Source organism: Gopherus evgoodei, chromosome 1 (genome assembly GCF_007399415.2).
Source record: "Gopherus evgoodei ecotype Sinaloan lineage chromosome 1, rGopEvg1_v1.p, whole genome shotgun sequence".
Lineage (NCBI taxonomy): Eukaryota > Metazoa > Chordata > Testudines > Testudinidae > Gopherus > Gopherus evgoodei.
This window is the reverse complement of record NC_044322.1, coordinates 165,946,262-165,966,415: the sequence shown is the minus strand read 5'-3', so window position 1 is coordinate 165,966,415 and position 20,154 is coordinate 165,946,262. Positions and strand designations below refer to the sequence as shown.

Genomic DNA, 20,154 nt, shown 5'->3' with positions numbered 1-20,154 from the left:
AAGGCGGTTGGAAAATGGGGGGGAAGGATCCATAGGGGAAACTGTTACCGCGCCCTCGGGCGCACCTTCAAAATGAAGGCTTAGGACCAGGCGGGGGTTTTGAGGAGCCTTGGTTCTGCCCCCCTTGGTTCCCAGACTGCCTGCGCCTGCCGTTCCTGCCGCGGCGCCTGTAAAGGTCCTGCCGCTGGCGGAACTGGGAAAACGGCCTACGTTGTTGCTGTTGTTGCGACCTAAAGGGTCTACGCTGCGTCACGGGGGTGTGCATCCCGAGGGACCGCATAATGACCCGGTTGTCTTTTAGACTCTTGAGTCTGGGGTCTGTCTTATCAGAAAACAGGCCCTGGCCTTCGAAAGGAAGGTCCTGTATAGTGTGCTGGAGCTCCGGCGGAAGGCCGGAAACCTGCAGCCAGGAGATGCGACGCATCGTAACTCCTGACGCGAGGGTACGGGCAGCCGAGTCCGCAGCGTCCAAGGAGGCTTGTAAGGCCGTGCGTGCGACCTTCTTGCCTTCGTCCAAGATGGCCGTAAACTCTTGGCGAGCATCCTGTGGCAGCAGCTCCTTAAATTTGTCCACTGCCACCCAGGAGTTAAAGGCGTATCTGCTCAGCAGGGCCTGCTGGTTAGAGACCCTGAGCTGCAGCGCCCCAGCCGAATACACCTTACGGCCAAGGAGGTCCATCCGCCTGGCTTCTCTGGATTTGGGGGCTGGAGCCTCCTGGCCGTGACGCTCCCTATCGTTCACCGATTGCACCACCAGTGAACCGGGAGTCGGGTGAACATGTAGATATTCGTATCCCCTAGAAGGGGCCATGTACTTTCTCTCGACTCCTTTCGCTGTCGGAGGGATGGAGGCCGGGGACTGCCAGATAGTATTGGCGTTGGCCTGGATGGTCCGTATGAAGGGCAGGGCGACCCTGGTGGGAGCATCAGAAGAGAGGATGGTGACAATTGGATCCTCTATCTCCGAGACCTCCTCTGCCTGCAGACTCAGATTTTGAGCCAATCGCCTGAGGAGGTCTTGGTGCGCCCTGAGATCCAGCGGGGGGGGACTGTTGGAGGAGGTACCTGCCACCGCCTCATCCGGGGAGGAGGATGATGAGACCCCAGGCACGAGAGTGTCTAACTGAGGGTCTTCCTCAGCCCTCGCCTCTGCCTCCGGAGCCGCAGCGGAGTCCTGCTGTTTGGACCCTTCCTCCCCTTCCGGGGAGGGAGGGGGGCGAGACAAGGAGGCTTCAGGGGCCCTACGCTCCGCAGTCGCCGGTCTAGCAGGGAGCTGCTGGGGGCCCTGGGCCTGATGGTATGCCCAGGGTGTCCAGAATCCCCACTGTTGTGGGCCTTGGTCTTGCAGCGGCGGATCACCGAACAGCGCCGCCTGCCGGTCGGTGCCCAGCGCATACCCGCTGTCCGTCTGGGAGGATACGGACGGCTGTCTCGAGGGCCATGGTGGGGCCGACCCCGGATGGTAAGGGTCTGCGCGGGCCGGCACGGAGGATCGTCTCGGTGCCGGGGACCGGTGCCGGGAGTCATATCGGTGCCGGGACCGGGATCGGGACCAGGATCTGTCACGGTGCCGGGATCCTGATCGGTACCGGGCGCCGCTTCGGTGCCGGGACCTGCCACCAGCTCGGTGCCGGGAGGTCGACCGGGACCTACCACCAGCTTGGCGCCGGGAAGTCGACCGAGACCGGGACCTGCCACCAGCTCGGTGCCGGGAGGTCGACCGGTGCGGCGAGTAGCGTCGGGACCTGCTCCTGGAGTCGCGGTGCCGGTGTCGCCGACTGGAGCCTGACCGCGACCGCCTCGATGCCGACCGTTGCCGCGAGTGCGACCGGTACCGCTGAGGGGAGCGGTGCCGGGACTGCGAGCGGCGTCGGGATCTGGAGCGCCCAAGACGTCGGGACCTGGATGGCGAACGACTGTCTCTGGGCGGCGCCGACATCATGGGCTTGCCTCTGGACACGACCCGCACCGGAGGTACCGGGGGTGGCAGCCGAGTGGGCTCAGCCAAGGCAATAAGGTCCCGAGCCGAGGCGAAGGTCTCCGGTGTGGATGGGACCACTATCTCAACCCCAGATCTCATGGGGGAGCTCGGCGGCACCGGACTCAACGGACCCGCCGGGCCCGGAGTCAACGGTGTTGACGGTGCCGGCGGCGCCGCGGCCGATGTCGAGGCCGGGCGCTCAAGCCGGGTCTGCCTGGCCGGAGTATCAGACTTCGACGGCCTTGGCTCTGACTCCAGTGCCGGAGAGGGTCGGTGCCGAGGAGTCTTCTCGGTGCCGGAGCGATCCGGTGCCGATACCACGGCCTGCGAAGCCGACGGGTCAAGTGCCGCCTCCATTAGGAGAGTTCGGAGCCTCTGATCCCTCTCCTTCTTTGTCCTCGGCTTAAAAGCCTTACAGATGCGGCACTTGTCGGATCTGTGCGATTCCCCGAGGCACTTCAGGCACGCTTCGTGGGGATCGCTGGTAGGCATGGGCTTCTTGCAGGCCGCACACTGCTTGAAGCCCGGCGAAACAGGCATGAGCCTGACGCCGGGTGCCGGGAAGGGCTAAGCCCCCGGCGAAGAACTACTTAACAACTATTTAACTAAACTATCTACTTAAACTAATTAACAACTATAATGGAACTAGAGATGAACGATAGATAAACGATAGATAACTAGGAGAGCTAGGGACGTGGAGGACAGCTATGCCGCGCTCCACAGTTCCAACGACCGACACGGCGGTAAGAAGGAACTGAGGAGCGGGCGGGCCGGCAGGGGTATATATAGAGCGCCATGGCGGCGCCACTCTAGGGGGCGACCTGCCGGCCCACTGGAGTTGCTAGGGTAAAAAAGTTTCCGACGAACGTGCACGCACGGCGCGCACACCTAACTGGAATGGATGTGAGCAATCACTCGAAGAAGAACCAGAGGTTTAGAAGAGACAGCAAGGATCATCTACTCTAACCTGCTGCCAAGATGCAGGATTTGTTGTGTCTAAACCATCCAAGACAGACAGCTATCCAGCCTCCTTTCAAAACCCTCCAGTGAAGCAGCTTTCATTAAGTAGTTTCTTCTATTGTCCTACTGTTCTTACAGTCAGGAAGTATTTCCTGAGATTTAATCAAAATCTTCTATGCTGCAGTTTGAACCCACTGCCTCTTGTCCTGCCCTCTGTGGCAAGAGAGACATCTTTTCTCCATCTTTTTTATGGCAGCCTTTCAAGTATTTGAAGACTGCAGTCATGTCCTCACATCATCTACGCTGTTCCAAACTAAACATACCCAGTTCCTTCAGCCTTTGCTCATATGGCTTGCATTCTATCCCTTTGATTATCTTTGTTGCTTGCTTCTGGATCCTTTCCAGTTTCTCTATAACCTTTCTATACAGCAGTGACTAACACTGGACACACAACTCCAGATGAAGACTAACCAGCACCAAGCAGAGCAGTACTATCACCTCCTGTGACTTGCATGCTACGCCTCTGTTACTGCAACCTAAAATTGCATTTGCTTTTTTTGCAACATCGCATTGTTCACTCATGTTAAGTTTGTGATCCACAACTACCAGATCTTCTCAGCAGTGCTGCTTCCAAGCCAGTTATCCCCCATTCTGTACTTGTGCATATGGTTTTTCTTCCCAAAGTATAGCACCTTACATTTGTTGTCCATAGCCCAGTTCTCCAATTTATCAAGATCCCTTTGAATTTCAGCTCTAACCTCCAAAGTGTTTGCAAGCCTACCAGGTGTGTCTCATCCGCAAAATTTGAACAGTATGATCAAATCTGACCATTCAGGAGAACTGTCCATCTCCATACCATGAAGATTTAAAAAACCACAGAGGCAGATTTTTTCCAAGGCTTCCACTGGCAGAAGTTAATGAAGTTAGATATGGTTTTGATCAGCAAAACCTAAAGGGCTGAATTCTGCCCTGGGATTCCTATGTAATAACAGAACTGGCTAGAAGGGATTTTACAGCATTTAGATATGTTGTGTTATAATTTTGTTATGTCCATTGATTAGTTATTTGACAGTGTCCATCAGAAACAATTCTACAATTTATTATTTTCAAATACCTTTTCTGTAAGAGAGGGAGGTAGGGGAAAGAAACCAGCACTCATATTTCTAAATTTGTTCCTCTGGTCACTTTCTTCTGCTCCACTCAATTTGGTATGCTTTATCCTCATGCTTTTAAGACCTCAGTATCTTAGCTGTTGCATCACCATGCAAACTATGGTGCTTGAGACATCAACTATTTTAGGGAACCAATGAGCAAGCCAAGCTGGACAGTCAGTAAGGTGTCCCTTGCACAGGTCTTCCCAAATAGTTCTACCGAGAACTGATGAGAGCTCCCACAGAACAAAGAAGCCAGCTCTGCACTTAAATGGGAGCCAGGCTCTTAGAGCTTCCTCTATTCCCCTCTGCCACTGACTCACTGTATGATAAGTCACTTACCCTCTCTGATGTAAAAAAAAACCTCTATCAAATGGATACAGCACGTCACAGTGGTGTGACACTTAATGTGTGCAACATCTGCAAATCCTCTGATGAAAGTATCTAGAGATATGTACATTATTAATTTACTGTCACATGGTTGAACAACAGCAACACTGCTTAAGAAAACGAGGCAGTTATATAGTTAAAATATAAACATTTTACAAGTTTCATTTATTTCTGGGGAAACTTAGGTTACAGTTACAATTTTATTTTAAATCTTGGCATAAAAAAAGTAAGTAGCTTCGCTAAAACTACTGGCTGGTCAGACCTAATTAAAACGTTTAGAAAAATGAGTAGTATGCAGTATGTAAGGTCATGACCTTCATGAGATTAGTAAATTGTAATGCAATTCATGCTGTATGGCTCAGCAAGAACGTTTTGTTCTGGCAAGGATATTTCTATGGAAATTTTTATCTTTTTGATACAAAAAAGTGATTTCAGAAAACAATCCTTGACATGAAAAACTTCAGAGTGTTTTCTGTAGTTAGTAATTTAATTGATAATGAACAGATCTCTTTGGGGGGGAGATTTTTGAATTATTACTAATATTTCAAGGCATTTTTTACTCAAGCACAAGTATTAAAACTTCAAGCTCAGAATTCTTCTTACCTGGCCCTAGCTTGGAGATAGCATAGAGAAGGTCATAGTTAATGACTGGCGTAGCATCTTCTACTTGTTTCCAACCAACAGGAGGAGAGGCTGGAGGTGAAATCAAAAACTGTTTGTCTGGTTTTGGTGGAGCCAAACGTGAGCTTCCAATGTGCAAAGTCTGGAAGAATAAAACAAACTTAACTATAACTTTTAATTTTCTATTAATCAGTCATTTGCATGGAATTTTATATTTGAACAGATATCGCACTACAACAAGCACTTAAGGTGGCAGTATGTAACAATGTGTGATAACATATCGAACATACAAATTTAAAACTACCATGCTGACAAAACATGCAGGGAAATGTGCACATCTGTTTTTTTGTTTTGTTTTGTTTTTGTTTTAATATATAGTTATTTCATCAGAGAAAAATCTTGCTCCTAAAAGACCGAAATAGAGGGAAATTAAACAGAGGCTGTAAGGTCCCCAGGTTCCAAAGCTATAACTATCACTACTCAAGCTGCCAACTATGTTGTCAGTACAAATCCCTGTAGCATCTTTAAAGATATAAACGTATATATTAAACACCTCAAACAAAACTAATTAACACAAGGGACACAATATTAGTACAGTAAAAACTTTTAAAATCTGGCATGTTGGGATAATGGGGGGCGCCAGTAAGTGAAAAATGCTGGTTAAGAAAGAGGGAGTTTGGGTGCAGGTTCCCATTGGTTCCCAGCCAGTGGGAGATGTGGAGCCAGTGGGCAGGGTAGGGGCAGTGCAGAGAGCCGTCTGCTGGACCTCCGCCTAGGAGTAGCTGGGACAGGTCGTTGCTTGGAAGAGCATCCTGAGGTAAGCACCCCCTCCCTCCCCTGGATCCTGCACCCAAACTCCCTCCGAGAGCCCATGCCCACACTCCCTCTCACGTCCCATCCCCTATTCTCGCACCCCAAATGCCTTGTGGCCGATCTCTACCTAGGAATGGCTGGGACATGTCGCCGCTACTGGGGAACCGCGTGGAGCCAGGTAGGGAGCCTGCCGGCCCCGCACCAACCAGACAATAAACCAGACTTTCTATCGAGATCAAAAATGCCCGTTTATAGAGCTTTCCAGCTGGTACAGGGCCAGATAATACAGCTTTTACTGTACGAGTTATTGGGATTTAATTCAATAAAGCCTTCCATTCCATTAAATAAATATATTTGAAGCAGCCACAGAATCTTCTATAGCTGCACTATAGTGATGCAGAATATCTAGGGAGTGTTGCTAACAATTTGGCAATGAGAAGACATGCTTTCAGTGACATCTCCTCCTCCCCCTCCAGTGAAATCTTAGCTATTTTGTTTTTTAAAACCATCTTGGTTTTATGATGATTAATAATCTGAAATTAAAAATTTGCCTTTTTTGTCATTACTGACACCAATATAATCTTGCTTGGAAAAGAAGAAGCTATAAAAATGACCCTGGATATCTTTAAGTGTCTCATTAGGAGTTCTGGCGTTACTAGATTTTCAATTAAAACTGGCTGAAAAGTGTCAATTTCTTCAACAGAAAAAGTATTTCCAGTAAAATGCAAGTTTTTGCAACAGTATTTCATTTTGATTGAGATTGATGAAAAATTTCATAACATTATGAAAAAGAAGAAGCTAGGAAGAGATGAACACTCTCCTTTTTTAGTAGAAAAAAATTAAAGTAGTGAGAGAAAGTTTTTATATTCAATAAAATATTCCAAAAAGTAGTTGAAATTTTACAAAATATACTCCTCCCCTTGTTTATGCAACCAGCTCTTCATATGATACAGTGTTGAGTACTAGATGTTTGCCTGTCTTGGGATAAAGGGGAGACAATACACAAGCAGGCAGAAACCTAACATATCCATTAGCCTCCAAACACTCCCAAGTTTGGAGAGACCTACCTGATGTTTTCTCCCAGAGTTTCTCTGGGGTTTACCCAGGAAGGACAACTCTGCTTTACGGTGTGGGGGGAGGAAGGAGGTCAGAAACTGCTGTAAAAAAAGGGCTCGGTGGTCAGCTTTGCAGCAGACTCCTTCCCCTCCCCCCTAGAAATGAGAGATCTGAAATGCATAAAGGTATGAAACCTGGGTGGGGCATGTCTCTTTGTTCCATGCAGGGAGGAAGCCAGCATCCACCCTCCCTCCCCTATTGGAGGTGAATGGCAGGCTGGGTTAGGACCTGCTGTGGGCATTACGCTAGTTGCTCCTTTTAAAGGGGGGCTGGGAAGGAATTTTCCCCGCACCACCAGAACTGGCTTTGGTGGAATGTTTTTTTCGCCTTCCCCACAGCGGGTGTGAGGGAGGACCTCTTCTAGAGAGAAGAAAAGGTGGCAACCTATTTTGTAAGGTTGGGAGGATGGTCAGTGCAGGTACTCCATAGGGAAGGCAGCCTGTGACCAGATAAATGGCCTGGTAAAAGGACTTAAAAGGAGGTACTGGATAAAGGAACAGAACGGGGGAGGGGGTTGGGGGACTCCTCTGATTGGTATGGCAGGGAGCCCATCTCCCCCCCATTCTCATAGCCCACCTTAATCCTATTACAAGGGTGATGGATGGTAAAGGTCCAAGCCATGGGTTGGTTGGGGGTGCCTGGATGGAAACAAAGCAGGGCTGGTGGAAGCCCCGGAGAACTGATTTGAATAAGCAGGTATTTTCCTGCACGATACACTTTATGTGCTGGGTAGTCCCAGACATCTATATAATAAAGTTGCGGCCTAATTAAAATCCATAACAAGTGTCTCTTGTCCTTCTTGCAGTTTATCCAGACAATCAATTTAGTCACTAATGAATGTTACATAATTTTTTTAAAGACCTGTGAAAAGTTGTACTACAACAGCATAAGATTCAATGGCAAAATGATTACATTTACACAGAAATGCTTGGTGAAACATACCTGAGCAAAATACAGTTTTATTTCCTTTCCAAGAAATTCTGTCTTATGTAGCTGGATTCTAGCATCTGCTGCTGATAAAGGGTTGCTGAAGTTTATTCGTACTCTTTTGAAGCTCTTAAAATACTGAAAGGTGATATCTTTGTCATATGTTCTAAAGAGAGATTCAAATTTGGCCTGTAAATAAATAAATACATATTTATTTATTTATTACTACAAAACAAGCCATATACATGCCACATCCCTTTTTTCTTGTGATTTATTCTCACTCCCTCAAGGACAATTGGTGATTATGATGGTTAATAGCATCTGCTAAAATATTTTAGCGTGCTAATACAGCAAGCCATTCAAAATAAACCAATCGTTTATTTACAACACAGCAGCTGCTTTTTTTCTTGCTGAAATAATACTGCCTTCAAGGTAGAAGAAAAGATTACAAAAAAGTTAAATATGTTGCAGGTCTACTGACTTCTGACTCCATTTTGTGGCATGCAAAAAAAGATCTATTCACAAGTCATGAAGATCATGGAGTTTTAATTGCTTAGTTTAGTTTATATAGAAATATCTATAAAAAGTAAATTGAGGGTCACAAGTCCTTACTCAAATAAAACCCCTGTTCGGTAGACATGAAAACTGAATATTGTGCTGTACTAAAATATGCTTGCTTTTAAGGTAACCAGACACCTCAGTAATGTTATGACATATGAAACTATTTTTTGTACTTGCTTTTAATTTAGGGAAATGAAGTGTGCTTAAGAAAACTTCAGTTATAATGACACACAGTAATTCTATAACACCCTCCATCTATGGATCTCAAAGACCTTTACAAATGAAGACTTAACTCCTTTAAGTAAAGAAAGTATTGTTCTAATTATGCAGATGTGGAAACAGAGGTAAGGGCCTTGCCGAAGGTTAAAACAGTACATTTGTTGCAGAGTGGGAACAGAACCCAGCCCTTCTAACTCCGAAACCTTGTACTTTTATCACTGTGGCCCAATGACTTAGCCATCCTATCTGGATGACAGTACGAGAGTAAGTCCATCAAAAGTTGGCAGTCTTACTATTTGTGTAACTAATGTTTGAGCTTTTAGAGCACATGGGGCAGCTATCCAAACCAAACTCAGCTATTCTTACATTATTTATGAAGAATGTTTCCATTTTTACTTCAGGGTGCTGAGGGGAGGGGAAGCGAAAAATGAGTCTATGGCTGGCATGCTTGCTGTTTCAGACTTATTTTAAGCACAATGACTCGCTATGTACAGCCCTTAGTAGTAAGTTATGTTTTATGTATTGACATTTTATATGTTACTATTTCACAGAATCTTACTGATCAGAATGTTCTGACTTCATGTTCATCTTTCGACTGCATTCAGTTTAATCATTGAGTTTTGGATGAGGCTACATAGAAGGGTATAACAAAATAGCGTAATAAATTGTTTTCTAGAACACTTAATTTCATTATTCTCTTATATAAACCTTTGGTTATAGTTTTTATTTAAGCTAAGTCTGGTACTAACTCACAACAACTTGCTACTGATATCCCAAGACTAAGTAACAAATATTTATTAGAGAAAAGCCAAATATTTCATGAATGCATGTTAACTCAAAACTTTCCTGTCTCTTGTTGGGCTACACTTAGTGTTCTAATAAAAGCAAGTTGTATGTAAACTCCAAGTAGTTTTAATACAGTTCTCAAAAATAGAACCTTTAGCACAGGAATTACTTGTTATTGTTAGCTTTCTACACTGGAAAGAAAGCTGCTTTGTATTTCTGAAATCTAAGCCTGTATTTATCTTTTTTCTATATTTTACACTACTTGGTGCACCAATACCTCATTCATATCTATTCAGAAAAAGTTTGGTCTATAATTCAGAATTCATATGCACCACTAAACCTTTGGAGACCTTCTGCATGATTAATGAAATATATGGTACCTTCAATTTTATGTTAGCCAAAAAGAAAAGTCTGCAGCATTATAAAATACCTCACAGATCCAACTTCCAGATGAAATCAGATGTTAGCATCAGTGTCTACTAATAAAATCCAATTGTTTTGTGCCTGACAGGTATCTTAAGACAGCTAATCAAGAATTCACTGCTGTAAGTCCAACATTTGTGTGTTTGTTACTCCTTCATTCTCATCAGTTAGATAACTGGAGTGATTGTATTATGTAGCATTCCAACACTACAGCAGTATCACCAATCGTAACAATTACAGTGCTACACCATGTAATTTAAACATCTTAATATATTCTAATATAAATGATCCTATTAGCAACATTTTAAATCTGAACATTATTGAAAATGCCTTCAAATGACATTTTTTCAACTCATACTCTCACACATATAAACACAGTATTTTTATGGACGGACTACAAGTATTTGAAAAAGCAGAAGACAAAGATCTTAATGTATCACATGGAATTTAAGACTGAAACATAACTTATGAAATACATATTTGCAGACTACAACCTGTTAACCTCTGAAATAGTTCTTCCCTACTTCTTAAGCATTATCTGTTTAATGTTTTAAACAGCACAGTATTTTTCAATTATTTCAGAACAGCACCTATCCTCCAGTATTTAAGCAGTTAACAGAACTAAAACTCAACTTTAAAAAGCCTTACCCTCATTTCAATTTGATTGAAGACATCACTGTCTGCCACATAGGCAATTAGGGAACCAAAACTGTAGTTAAGGTTCCTAAAATGCATTTTGTGCTTCACTAAAGCAACGTTAGCAGTTCAACACAAATCCAAGGCAATTACTTTTAAAGAAGCTGTTGGTTCTGTAGACTGTGTTTATAAAGGAAAAAGTCCAACCCCCTCAAAAAAGCTTTCAGTCCATCCCGTAAGTGACAGCAAATTCCTGAACAAAGTCCTGCATGCTTTAAGGCAGGAAGGGACAAAATGTAAGCGTCTACTGGAAAGAGGTGAGATCAGCACATTAGTCAGCTTTCCTATGCTAATTAACTTTTCTTTGGAAGATGGAAAAAACAGCTGAGGTTTGCACAGCAGCTGCTTTATCAACTCCTCTTGCAGCATAGTTTCCACTGGTAGTAATTCCATTCAGCACTCAGACAACATGCTCTTCACTTGAATGGGCCAACCCATCTTAAGATGGAAAATGTTACTGCTACAGGACCAATGTCAGTGTTACAGTAATAAGCAGTAATTAGCCAGCAGGGAAATTTCAAGACTTTGCAAACCAGAAAACAAATCCCTCAGTAAATTTAGTCCTTGTACTTTCCAAAACATACAAGAAGTTTTAAATTGGGGATTAGAGGAAATTTATTTTGAAAAAATATTTTTTTCCAATGAAATATTTTATAGTGGAAATTCATTTTGAAATACTTTTTCCAATTAAACTTTATGGATTAATTTCCTGCTTCCACTTTATTTGATTCTCTTATGGTCTCAAGGTCCTGTAATATGAAATCATACAACAATTCAATTAGTAGTTTACTACTAGGATTTTAATACAAAACCCTAATTCTCATTGCTGTAAAACCGTAAAGCCTACACTTATATCTCCTGTTCAATGAATTCAGAGTGTTGTCTGGAGAAAGTTTCCAGGGAATAGAGAAGATGGAGAGATTTAAATCAAGGCTATTTAAGTCACTAACTTAAAATATTTATATCAGATCAGATGGAGCCTTTGTAAAGCTAATTTGAAAATCTGTGCTATTGCAACTATAAATTTTAATCTAACGAACAAAATTACAAATGCTTTTTTTAGTTTATTTTAGAATAAAATATACTACAATTAAGGTACAGTCAAACCTCGCAATAACGCACCACCCTATAACGCGAAATCACATAACGCGATCATAGGTTGGCTCCTCTTTAAGCATAATACAGTACTGTACTAGTGGTCCCCAACACCATCGCAGGGGAGAGAAGCTGCAGCCCTGCACCTGCTGGGGACAGAGAACTCCGAGGCTGCGGGTGCCAGTGCTCTCTGTCCCCAGAAGGCGCAGGGCTGCAGCTTCTCTCCAGCTTCTCTGGGGCTGCGGGCGCCGGTGCTCTCTGTCTCCGGCAGGCAGGGCTGGCTTTAGGAAGTGCGGGGCCCAATTTGAACAGTTTCGACGGGGCTCCGCAGGGATGACAAAGAAAATAAAAAAACCCACATGCAAAAACAAACAAACAAAAACATGTGGGGCTTGTACTCACCAGGCGGTGCTCCAAGTCTTCGGCGGCACTTCGAGGGCAGGTCCTTCACTCACTCCAGGTCTTTGGCGGCATTGAAGGAACCACTGCTGAAGTGCTGCCGAAGACCCGGAGCGCTGCCAGGTGAGTAAAAATTAAAAAGGCGCCTCTAGCCAGGAAAGGGATTCTCACTGGGCGTGGGATCCTCTTAGGCGCAGGGCCCGATTCGGGGGAATTGGTGGAACTGGTCTAAAGCCCTCTCTGCTGGCAGGCATGGGGCCGGGGCGTCTCTCCGGCTTCAAAAGAAGCTGCGGCCCCATGCCTGCCGGGGACAGAGAGCACTGGCGCCCGCAGCCCTGGGAGTTCTCTGTCCCCAGCAGGCGGGGGGCCGCAGCTCCTCTCCCGTGCCGGGCACTAGGTGGCGCATATCAATGCACGCGTTGGGGACCATTGACAAACTGGTTTGAAACCCCACTATACTGTGACCCTGCATTTAGCGCGATGGAAGTTTTTGGACCCCAAACATTGTGTTATAACTGGGTTTCACTGTCATCTATTTGAATTTTACAAAGCAGCTACAGGCAAAAAACAAAACAAGGACGATTAAGAGTTTGTAGGACAAGGACTAAAACCAGCACATAACTTTACTTAAATGAAGAGTCCCTTTGATTTCAGTGGGACTACTCATCAGCTTAGTTAAGTATGTGCACAAGTATTTGCAGCACCAGAGGCTAAAAGTTCTTAATGTGTACAAAATCTTTGTCACTTCAAAACAAAACTGCTTTACCTTTTTTACACTTGTTTACACTTTCAATACATTAAATTACTGTAAAATATTTTGTACACAGGCCAAAGTTTTCAAAACTATGAGCCTAAAATTAGGCTCTCAAGCCCATATATAGGCACTTAATGGTGAAATTTTCAAAAGCACAAATTGCTCTGAGTTCATCTGAAAAAAGCCTTGCTCCATCCCCTTTGAAACCTCTCTTCAGGTAGTTGAGGGCTGCTATCAAATCCTCCCTCACTCTTCTCTTCTGCAGACTAATAAGCCCAGTTCCCTCAGCCTCTCCTCGTAAGTCATGTGCCCCAGTCCCTTAATAGTTTTTGTTGCTGTCCGCTGGACTCTCCAATTCGTCCACATCCTTTCTATAGTGGGATGCCCAAAATTCGACGCAATACTCCAAATGTGGCCTCACCAGTGCCGAACAGAGGGGAATAATCACTTCCCCCAATCTGCTGGCAATGCTCCTACTAATGTAGCCCATTACACCGTTAGCCTTCTTGGCAACAAGGACATACTGCTGACTCATATCCATCTTCTCATCCTCTGTAATCCCCAGGTCCTTTTCTGCAGAACTGCTGCTTAGCGAGTCGGTCCCCCAGCCTGTAGCAGTGCATGGGATTCTTTCATCAGAAGTGCAGGACTCCGCACTTGTCCTTATTGAACCTCATCAGATTTCTTTTAGCCCAATCTCCTCTAGGTCACCCTCGCATGTAGAGCCAGGTAGGGAGCCTGCCACCAACCGGACTATAAACCGGACTTTCAAATGAAGATCAGAAATGCTGGTTTACAGTGCTTTCTGGCTGGTGAAGTGCCGGATAACACAGCTTTTACTGTAAAAACCTTCCAAGACAGGAAAACATTAAATGCTCTGATTTGTTGCCTAATTGCAAGTTATATAAAAATATTAACGCCAGCATTTTCTTTGCCAGTAATGCCTGCCATTTTCATCATATGGAGTGAACAAAAGTATTTTAAGAACTCTAAAGGCAAGAATACCTCTTTGAATATAAATATATATCCCAAACCCCACTTACTTCAAAAGTGGATGACTCATTTAAAAATTTTTCTATACTGATATACCCAGAAATCCAGCTTTCAGCAATGAACTGAACAAGTCAACTTAAAATCACAACTGTGATATCACAGCATTAACTGACCACATACTTAGTCAATTTATTCTAGTTCTTACTGCAGAGTTATATATTCAGTTTATTTCTACTCAGAAACTATTTTTTCCTGAATATCACCTTCATGGCATAGTAAGTGTATTAGTAGTAGTCTGCCCAAAGCATGATGTTGTATTTGAATGTGGTGGGTCAACTAAGAGACAAGACTTTTTGACCATGTAACAACTATTCTAGATACAGTAACTCCTCGCTCAACATTGTTATGTTCCCAAAAGACTATATTTTACATCGCACACACAGTATACGTTTTAAACAATTTAATACTGTGCACAGCAATGATGATTATGAAGCTTGGTTGAGGCGGTGAAGTCAGAGGGTGGGATATTTCCCAGGGAATGCCTTACCGCTAAGTGATGAACTAGCAGTCGGCTCAGTCCTCAAGGGTTAACATACTGTTGCTAATGTAGCCTCACACTCTACAAGGCAGCACGAATGGAGGGAGGGGAGACAACATGGCAGAGAGAGATAGAGACACACACAGCGTGTGAGAGAGACTTCCATTGCCCCTTTAAGGATGCTGACCCCACTTTAAGTACATTGCCTTTTTAAGTAGACTAGCAAATTGAGACAGCAGCTGCTGCCAGCAAGCTCCCTCAGTCCTGAGCCCTGTAGCATCCCCTCCCACCCCCCATGGAGATAAGGTATAGGAGATAGGGGGGCACCCTGACATTAGCACTCCTCATACCCTCCTGCACAGCAAGCAAGAGGCTCCCGGGAGCAGCTCCAAGGCAGAGGGCAGGAGCAGCACACAGCAGTGGGGGGAGGGACAGCTGAACTGCCGACAATTGATAGCCTGCTGGCCAACTGCTGCACAGGGAACTTAGGGGAGTGGGGAGCTAATAAGGGGCTGCTGGTCCACCCTGGTTCCAAGCCCCCATCAGCTAGCTCCAAAGGGCTGCTGTTTTTGCAAGGAGGGGACAAAGCAGGGAGCTTCCAAACAATGTTATAAGGGAGCATGGCACAACTTTAAACGAGCATGCTCCCTAATTGATGGGCAACATAACAATGAAACAACGTTAACTGGGATGACTAAGTGAGGAGTTACTGTACATTGTTTTAGGGCCTAATCCTGCTCCCACTCATGTCAATGGGTAGCATTCCTCTTGGGACTTCATGGAAACAGGACTGGACCTTAATTTGCTATGGAAAACACACACAGCATTTTCTCACAAAAGCAGTTTCCATAAGAGGTAATGGAACTAAGGAGAACTTAGTTCTATGGGAAATGAGGCATAAAAAAACCCTATCAGTCTTCCTGTGCTAATGCTCCTCTTCCTGTCACTATGGCCCAAACAGGATGACTTAATGTTTCTTCCTGATGGCACAGTCACCCACATTCTAGAGATTATTTCTGAGGCTCAACACCTGACTGAGGCTTCTCGGTGACTAATACAAGTCAATAAAATCATCAACTTTCCATAAAAGTGTTTAGCATTTCACAGGATTGATTCCTTGTACTGTACTCCTTGCACTTAAAACAAACAGAGCATCCTGCTTCCTGAATGCATGTATAGTACTTTTTTAAAAACAGCAAAGGCACATAGGTATGGGGATAAACCAGTTCATGCGGTAACCTTAACTAAGGTGCAAGGATAATATAGAGCACATCACCACTTAAGCCCCAAGGAGTTAACTCTGCCCCTCCCCCCTGCCCAAACCCCCCCCCCCCCTCCAAAAAAAAAAAAAACTAAACAGTCCTGCTCCAAAACTTCACAGAGAACAAACTGTTTTTGCTTCAATCTGAAAAGTGAAGTTGGTAAGAGATTAGTTTAAAACAGAGTCTAACCCATTGGTGCTGTATTTTGATTAAAAGAAACAGTCTACATACTACAGTCTACATGCTCTGAGATATTCAGACTTTTGTGGCTGAACAGGAAAATGGCAGCACTCATGTAAAGACAATCCAGTAGGGTTGCCAACCCTCCTAGTTTTGCTAGGAGTCTCCCAGAATTGGGCTCTCTCTCTTGGAGACTACTGAAGCCACACAGAGATTTTAGGTCGCTAAAAGTCTGGTGGCACAGCGGGGCTAAGGCAGGCTCCCTGCCTGCCCTGGCCTCGCACCAGTCCTGGAAGCAGCCCCAAGTGCTGACTCTGCAGCTCCCATTGGCCGGGAACTGTGGCCAATGGGAGATGTGAGGGCGGTGCCTGGAGGCAGGAGCAGCGCTTGGACCCCTCTATCCCCTCACGGGCCACACGGACATGCCAGCTGCTTCCGGGAGCGACACGAGGTAAGCGTTGCCTGGCCGGAGCCTGCACCCCTCACCTGCACCCAAACCCTGAGCCATCTCCTGCACCCAAACTCCTTCCCAGAGCCTACACGCCCCCCTTCATCCCAACCTTCTGCCCCAGCCCTGAGCCCCCTTCTGGAGCCCACACCCCACACCCCCTCCTGCATTCCAACCCCCTCCCCCAGCCCTGAGTCCCCTCTAGCACCCAAACTCTCTCTCCCAGAGCTTGCACCCCGACTACATCATCCTGCACCGCAATACCCTGTCCCAGGCACAGCCTGGAGCCCCCTCCCACACTGTGAACCCCTTGGCCCCAGCCCAGAGCCAGCACCCCCACCCACATCCAAACCCCTTGCCCCAGCCGTGTGAAAGTGAGTGAGGGAGAGTGAGCAATGGAGGAAGTGGGGGTGGGGTGAGCAGGACAGGGACTTGGAAAAGGGTGTGGCTGGGGCAGGGCCTCAGGGAAGTGGCATGGCAGGGGTGTTTGGGTTTCTGTGATTAGACAGCTGGCAACCAGATGGATGCAAGAGGAACCTGCTCAACATGCGACAGGGCTATCAAACATAGAAGTAGCATATGGGATAAGAGAATCATGGCAGCTCTGCTTTCTTAATGTTTTCATTTCCAGCCAAGCCTCAGGGATTGTGACTGATGACGCCCAAGTTTCTAGAAGCTGATTTCTGCCACTGAGTAGAGAAGTGGCTGGCTGGAAACTGCAGTCCCCTGTTCTTGTACCCTCTAGTGGCTTCTCCTCCATGATGCTTAGTTGGTAGCAGTTTCAGGACAGAAAAGCAGACCTGAGTGGAAGCCCAAGCAGCAGGGTTTTTTTGGAGGGTTGGGGAAAAAGAGAGTTGATGGGTCACAGATAGGTAACAAGCGGATAGTGGAAATATGAATAGACAAGTGGAACAGTGGGAACATGAAGGGGAATAAGGAGACACAAAGCCACAGATGGTGTATAAAAGGATATCAGGAATTCCAGGGGACATGTGAAAGACAAATATGGAGAAGGGAGCACCAAAAAAGAGGAAAGCCACAAACATCCCTTTTTTTTAAGTTGACACTTATGCTACCACTGACTGGGAAACCAAGGAGAAAAACCTATGTAATATCAGTAATTACAGAATTGACAATGCTGTTAAAGAAATGTTTGTCCTACAAGGAACAAAACCAGAATTTCATAATCCAGCTGATGCCTTTTTACATTTGGTGAATGTTTACCCCAAACCTCAAAAAGGTTCATAACCCAAACACTCCCACCTTACTATACAGTTGTTGATTTTCTATGTTTATGTACTGTTTCCATTCGTGTTTTTATGTACTACATAAAGTTTAAGATAATAAAGGTTAAACACTATCCTGGAGTATTCTGGAATGAAATTTCCTAATAGCATTGATAGGTTTTGTTTTTCAAAGTGGGGGAAACAAGATTATCTATACATGTCTGGTATCAGGAAAGTATATTTTTTGCGCATGTGTGATAACTGAAGTTAACCTCTTCCCCAGATCCCAATAAAGGAACAGGAATGCATAAGTGTGTGAAAGGCATTCTAAAGAAAAGAATGTGAAAGACAGCCTGCATTCCTGTTTTGCACTCTGGATAAGAGGTTATTTTTAAAGGCACACACTGAAAAAAACTGAAGAAAGTGCTCAAGAAAAAAAAAAAAAAAAAAGAGAGGCAAACTCAAGTTAGACGAACATACAAAGTGTCAGCCAAAACACACTGTAATCTGCACCTGTGTAAATGGATGCCCTGAATACTTGAACCAAATTATCAACATTTTAGTCATACAAGGGACATACAAGAAACCTCTTTGAGCATCTCTAATTTTCCAGTCAGTAGGAGCAAGAGACTTTCCTGTAAGGAGAGAAACTAATTTAACAAGAGGCTACTTTCTTTACATCTTCGTCTGCTGGCTGATCCACAAAAGAGTAGCAGGGACAAGGATCTAGAGAACTTTCTTTCCTCCCATATAGTGAAAGAGTCTATGTTGGAAGTTAGCAGTAAATGGGGCTTAAAAAAAGTAACATGACAGAGAAACAGGAGATATGCATATAAAGAGGATGATTCTGCAATAAATTTTAACAGTCAGATGTTTTGGCGTGGTTTTTTTAGTTTTTTAATCTAGATGTTTTTGGTTTTTTAATGCCCCTTTTGGCAAGTCTAGAGGGACTTCCTGTGACATAAAAACAATTGGCAGATCAACTATGCCTGACATTAGACTGTCTGTGGGCACCTGACAGCCTTGATCTCTCTCATCCAGCAAGGAAAACAGTGCAAATATACAGCACTCCTGCAGCTATTTTAAGTAAACCTGTTAGTCCCCTGCAGTGCCATGCAAAACCATACATGAAAGTAGTTAGGCAGTTGTTCTCAATTAACACCATAATAGAGGATAAAACAAAGTATATCCCAAATAAAAAGTAATAAGACACCAAAAAACACGATCATGGCTAAACAGCAGAGTAAAAGATGGTTAGAGGCAAAAAGGCATCCTTTAAATCCTAGTGAGAAAAATAGAAAGGAGCATAAACTCTGGCAAGTCAAGTATAAATGTACATTAGGTAGGCCAAAAAAAGAATTTGAAGAGCAATTAGCTAAGGACAGAAACATTAACAGCATTTTTTTTTTCCCAAGTGCCTCAGAAGCAGGAAATCTGCCAAACAGTCGGTATAGTCACTGGGCAATCAAGGTGCTAAAATAGCACTCAAGGAAGACAAGTTTCAGAGTGGTAGCCCTGTTAGAGTCTGTATCAGCAATTATAAAGAAGCTAAATGAATTCTTTGCATTGCCCTGAAGAGGATATGAGGGAGATTTCGAGACCTGAGGTGACGGATCTGAGGAACAGTCCCATATTGAGGTGTCACCAGAGGAGGCTTTGAAGCAAATCAATAAATTAAACAGTAATAAGACACTAGGACTACGTGGTATTGTTCAAATATGAAATTGGTATGTAGCCTATAGCTTAAATCAACCTCTGTACCAGATGACTGGAGAATAACTAATATAGTGCCTATTTTTAAAAAAGGCTCCAGTGGCAATACTGGCAATTACAGACTGGTAAGCCTAACCTCATTACCAGGCAAATTTGCTCAAACTATAGTAAACAAAATTATCAGAGACACATAGATAAACATGATATATTGTGGAAGAGTCAACACAGCTTTTGTAAAGGGAAATCATGCTTCACCGATTTACTAGAATTCTTTGAGTCATAAACATGTGGACAACAGTGATCCAGTTGACATAGATTACTTAGAGACTTCCAAAAAGCAGTTGACAAGGTCATTCACCAAATGTTTTTAAGCAAATTATGCAGTTATGGATATGAGGGAAGGTCCTCTCATGGATCAGTAACTGGTTAGAAGAAAGGAAACAAAGGGTAGGCCTAAATGATCAATTTTCCATGACGAAAAGACGTAAAGAGCAGGGTCCCCCAAGGATCTATACTAGGACCCATGCTGTACAAGGTATTCATAAATGATCTGGACACAGGAGTAAACAGTGAAGTGACAAAATTTGCTGAAAATACAAAATTACTCAAGATAGTTAAGTCAAAGATGACTGAAGAGCTACAAACGGTATCTCACACAATTAGGCAACAAAATGGCAGATAAAATTCAGTGTTGGTAAGTGCAAAGTAATGCACATTGGAAAACATAATCCCAACTATACATACAATATGACGAGTTCTAAATTAGCTGTTATCACTCAAGAAAGATCTTGGAGTCATCGTGGAGAATCCTCTGAAAACATCCATTCAATTTGCAGCAGCAGTCAAAAAAGCTAACAATGTAAGGAACTATTAGGAAAGGGATAGATAATAAAACAGAAAAT

The 20,154-nt window shown here is 44.3% G+C and overlaps 1 protein-coding gene across 4 annotated transcripts in view; it reads right to left on the bottom strand.

The window, feature by feature from the left end:
- RCAN1 (regulator of calcineurin 1) overlaps positions 1-20,154 on the bottom strand; it is an 83,701-nt gene that overhangs the window by 6,654 nt on the left and 56,893 nt on the right. Inside the window, exons 1-4 of one of the 4 annotated variants that reach the window (XM_030578357.1) lie at positions 10,597-10,871; positions 7,975-8,148; positions 6,984-7,073; positions 5,086-5,245 (exon numbers count right to left, since the gene is read on the bottom strand). In XM_030578357.1, the coding sequence (XP_030434217.1) occupies positions 5,086-5,245; positions 6,984-7,073; positions 7,975-8,148; positions 10,597-10,683 (511 nt within the window). In that variant the 5' untranslated portion in view covers positions 10,684-10,871. Of the gene's footprint in view, positions 1-5,085; positions 5,246-6,983; positions 7,074-7,974; positions 8,149-10,596; positions 10,872-20,154 lie in introns of those variants that run through there. The other 3 variants (XM_030578340.1, XM_030578366.1, XM_030578348.1) reach the window with 3 other exon arrangements.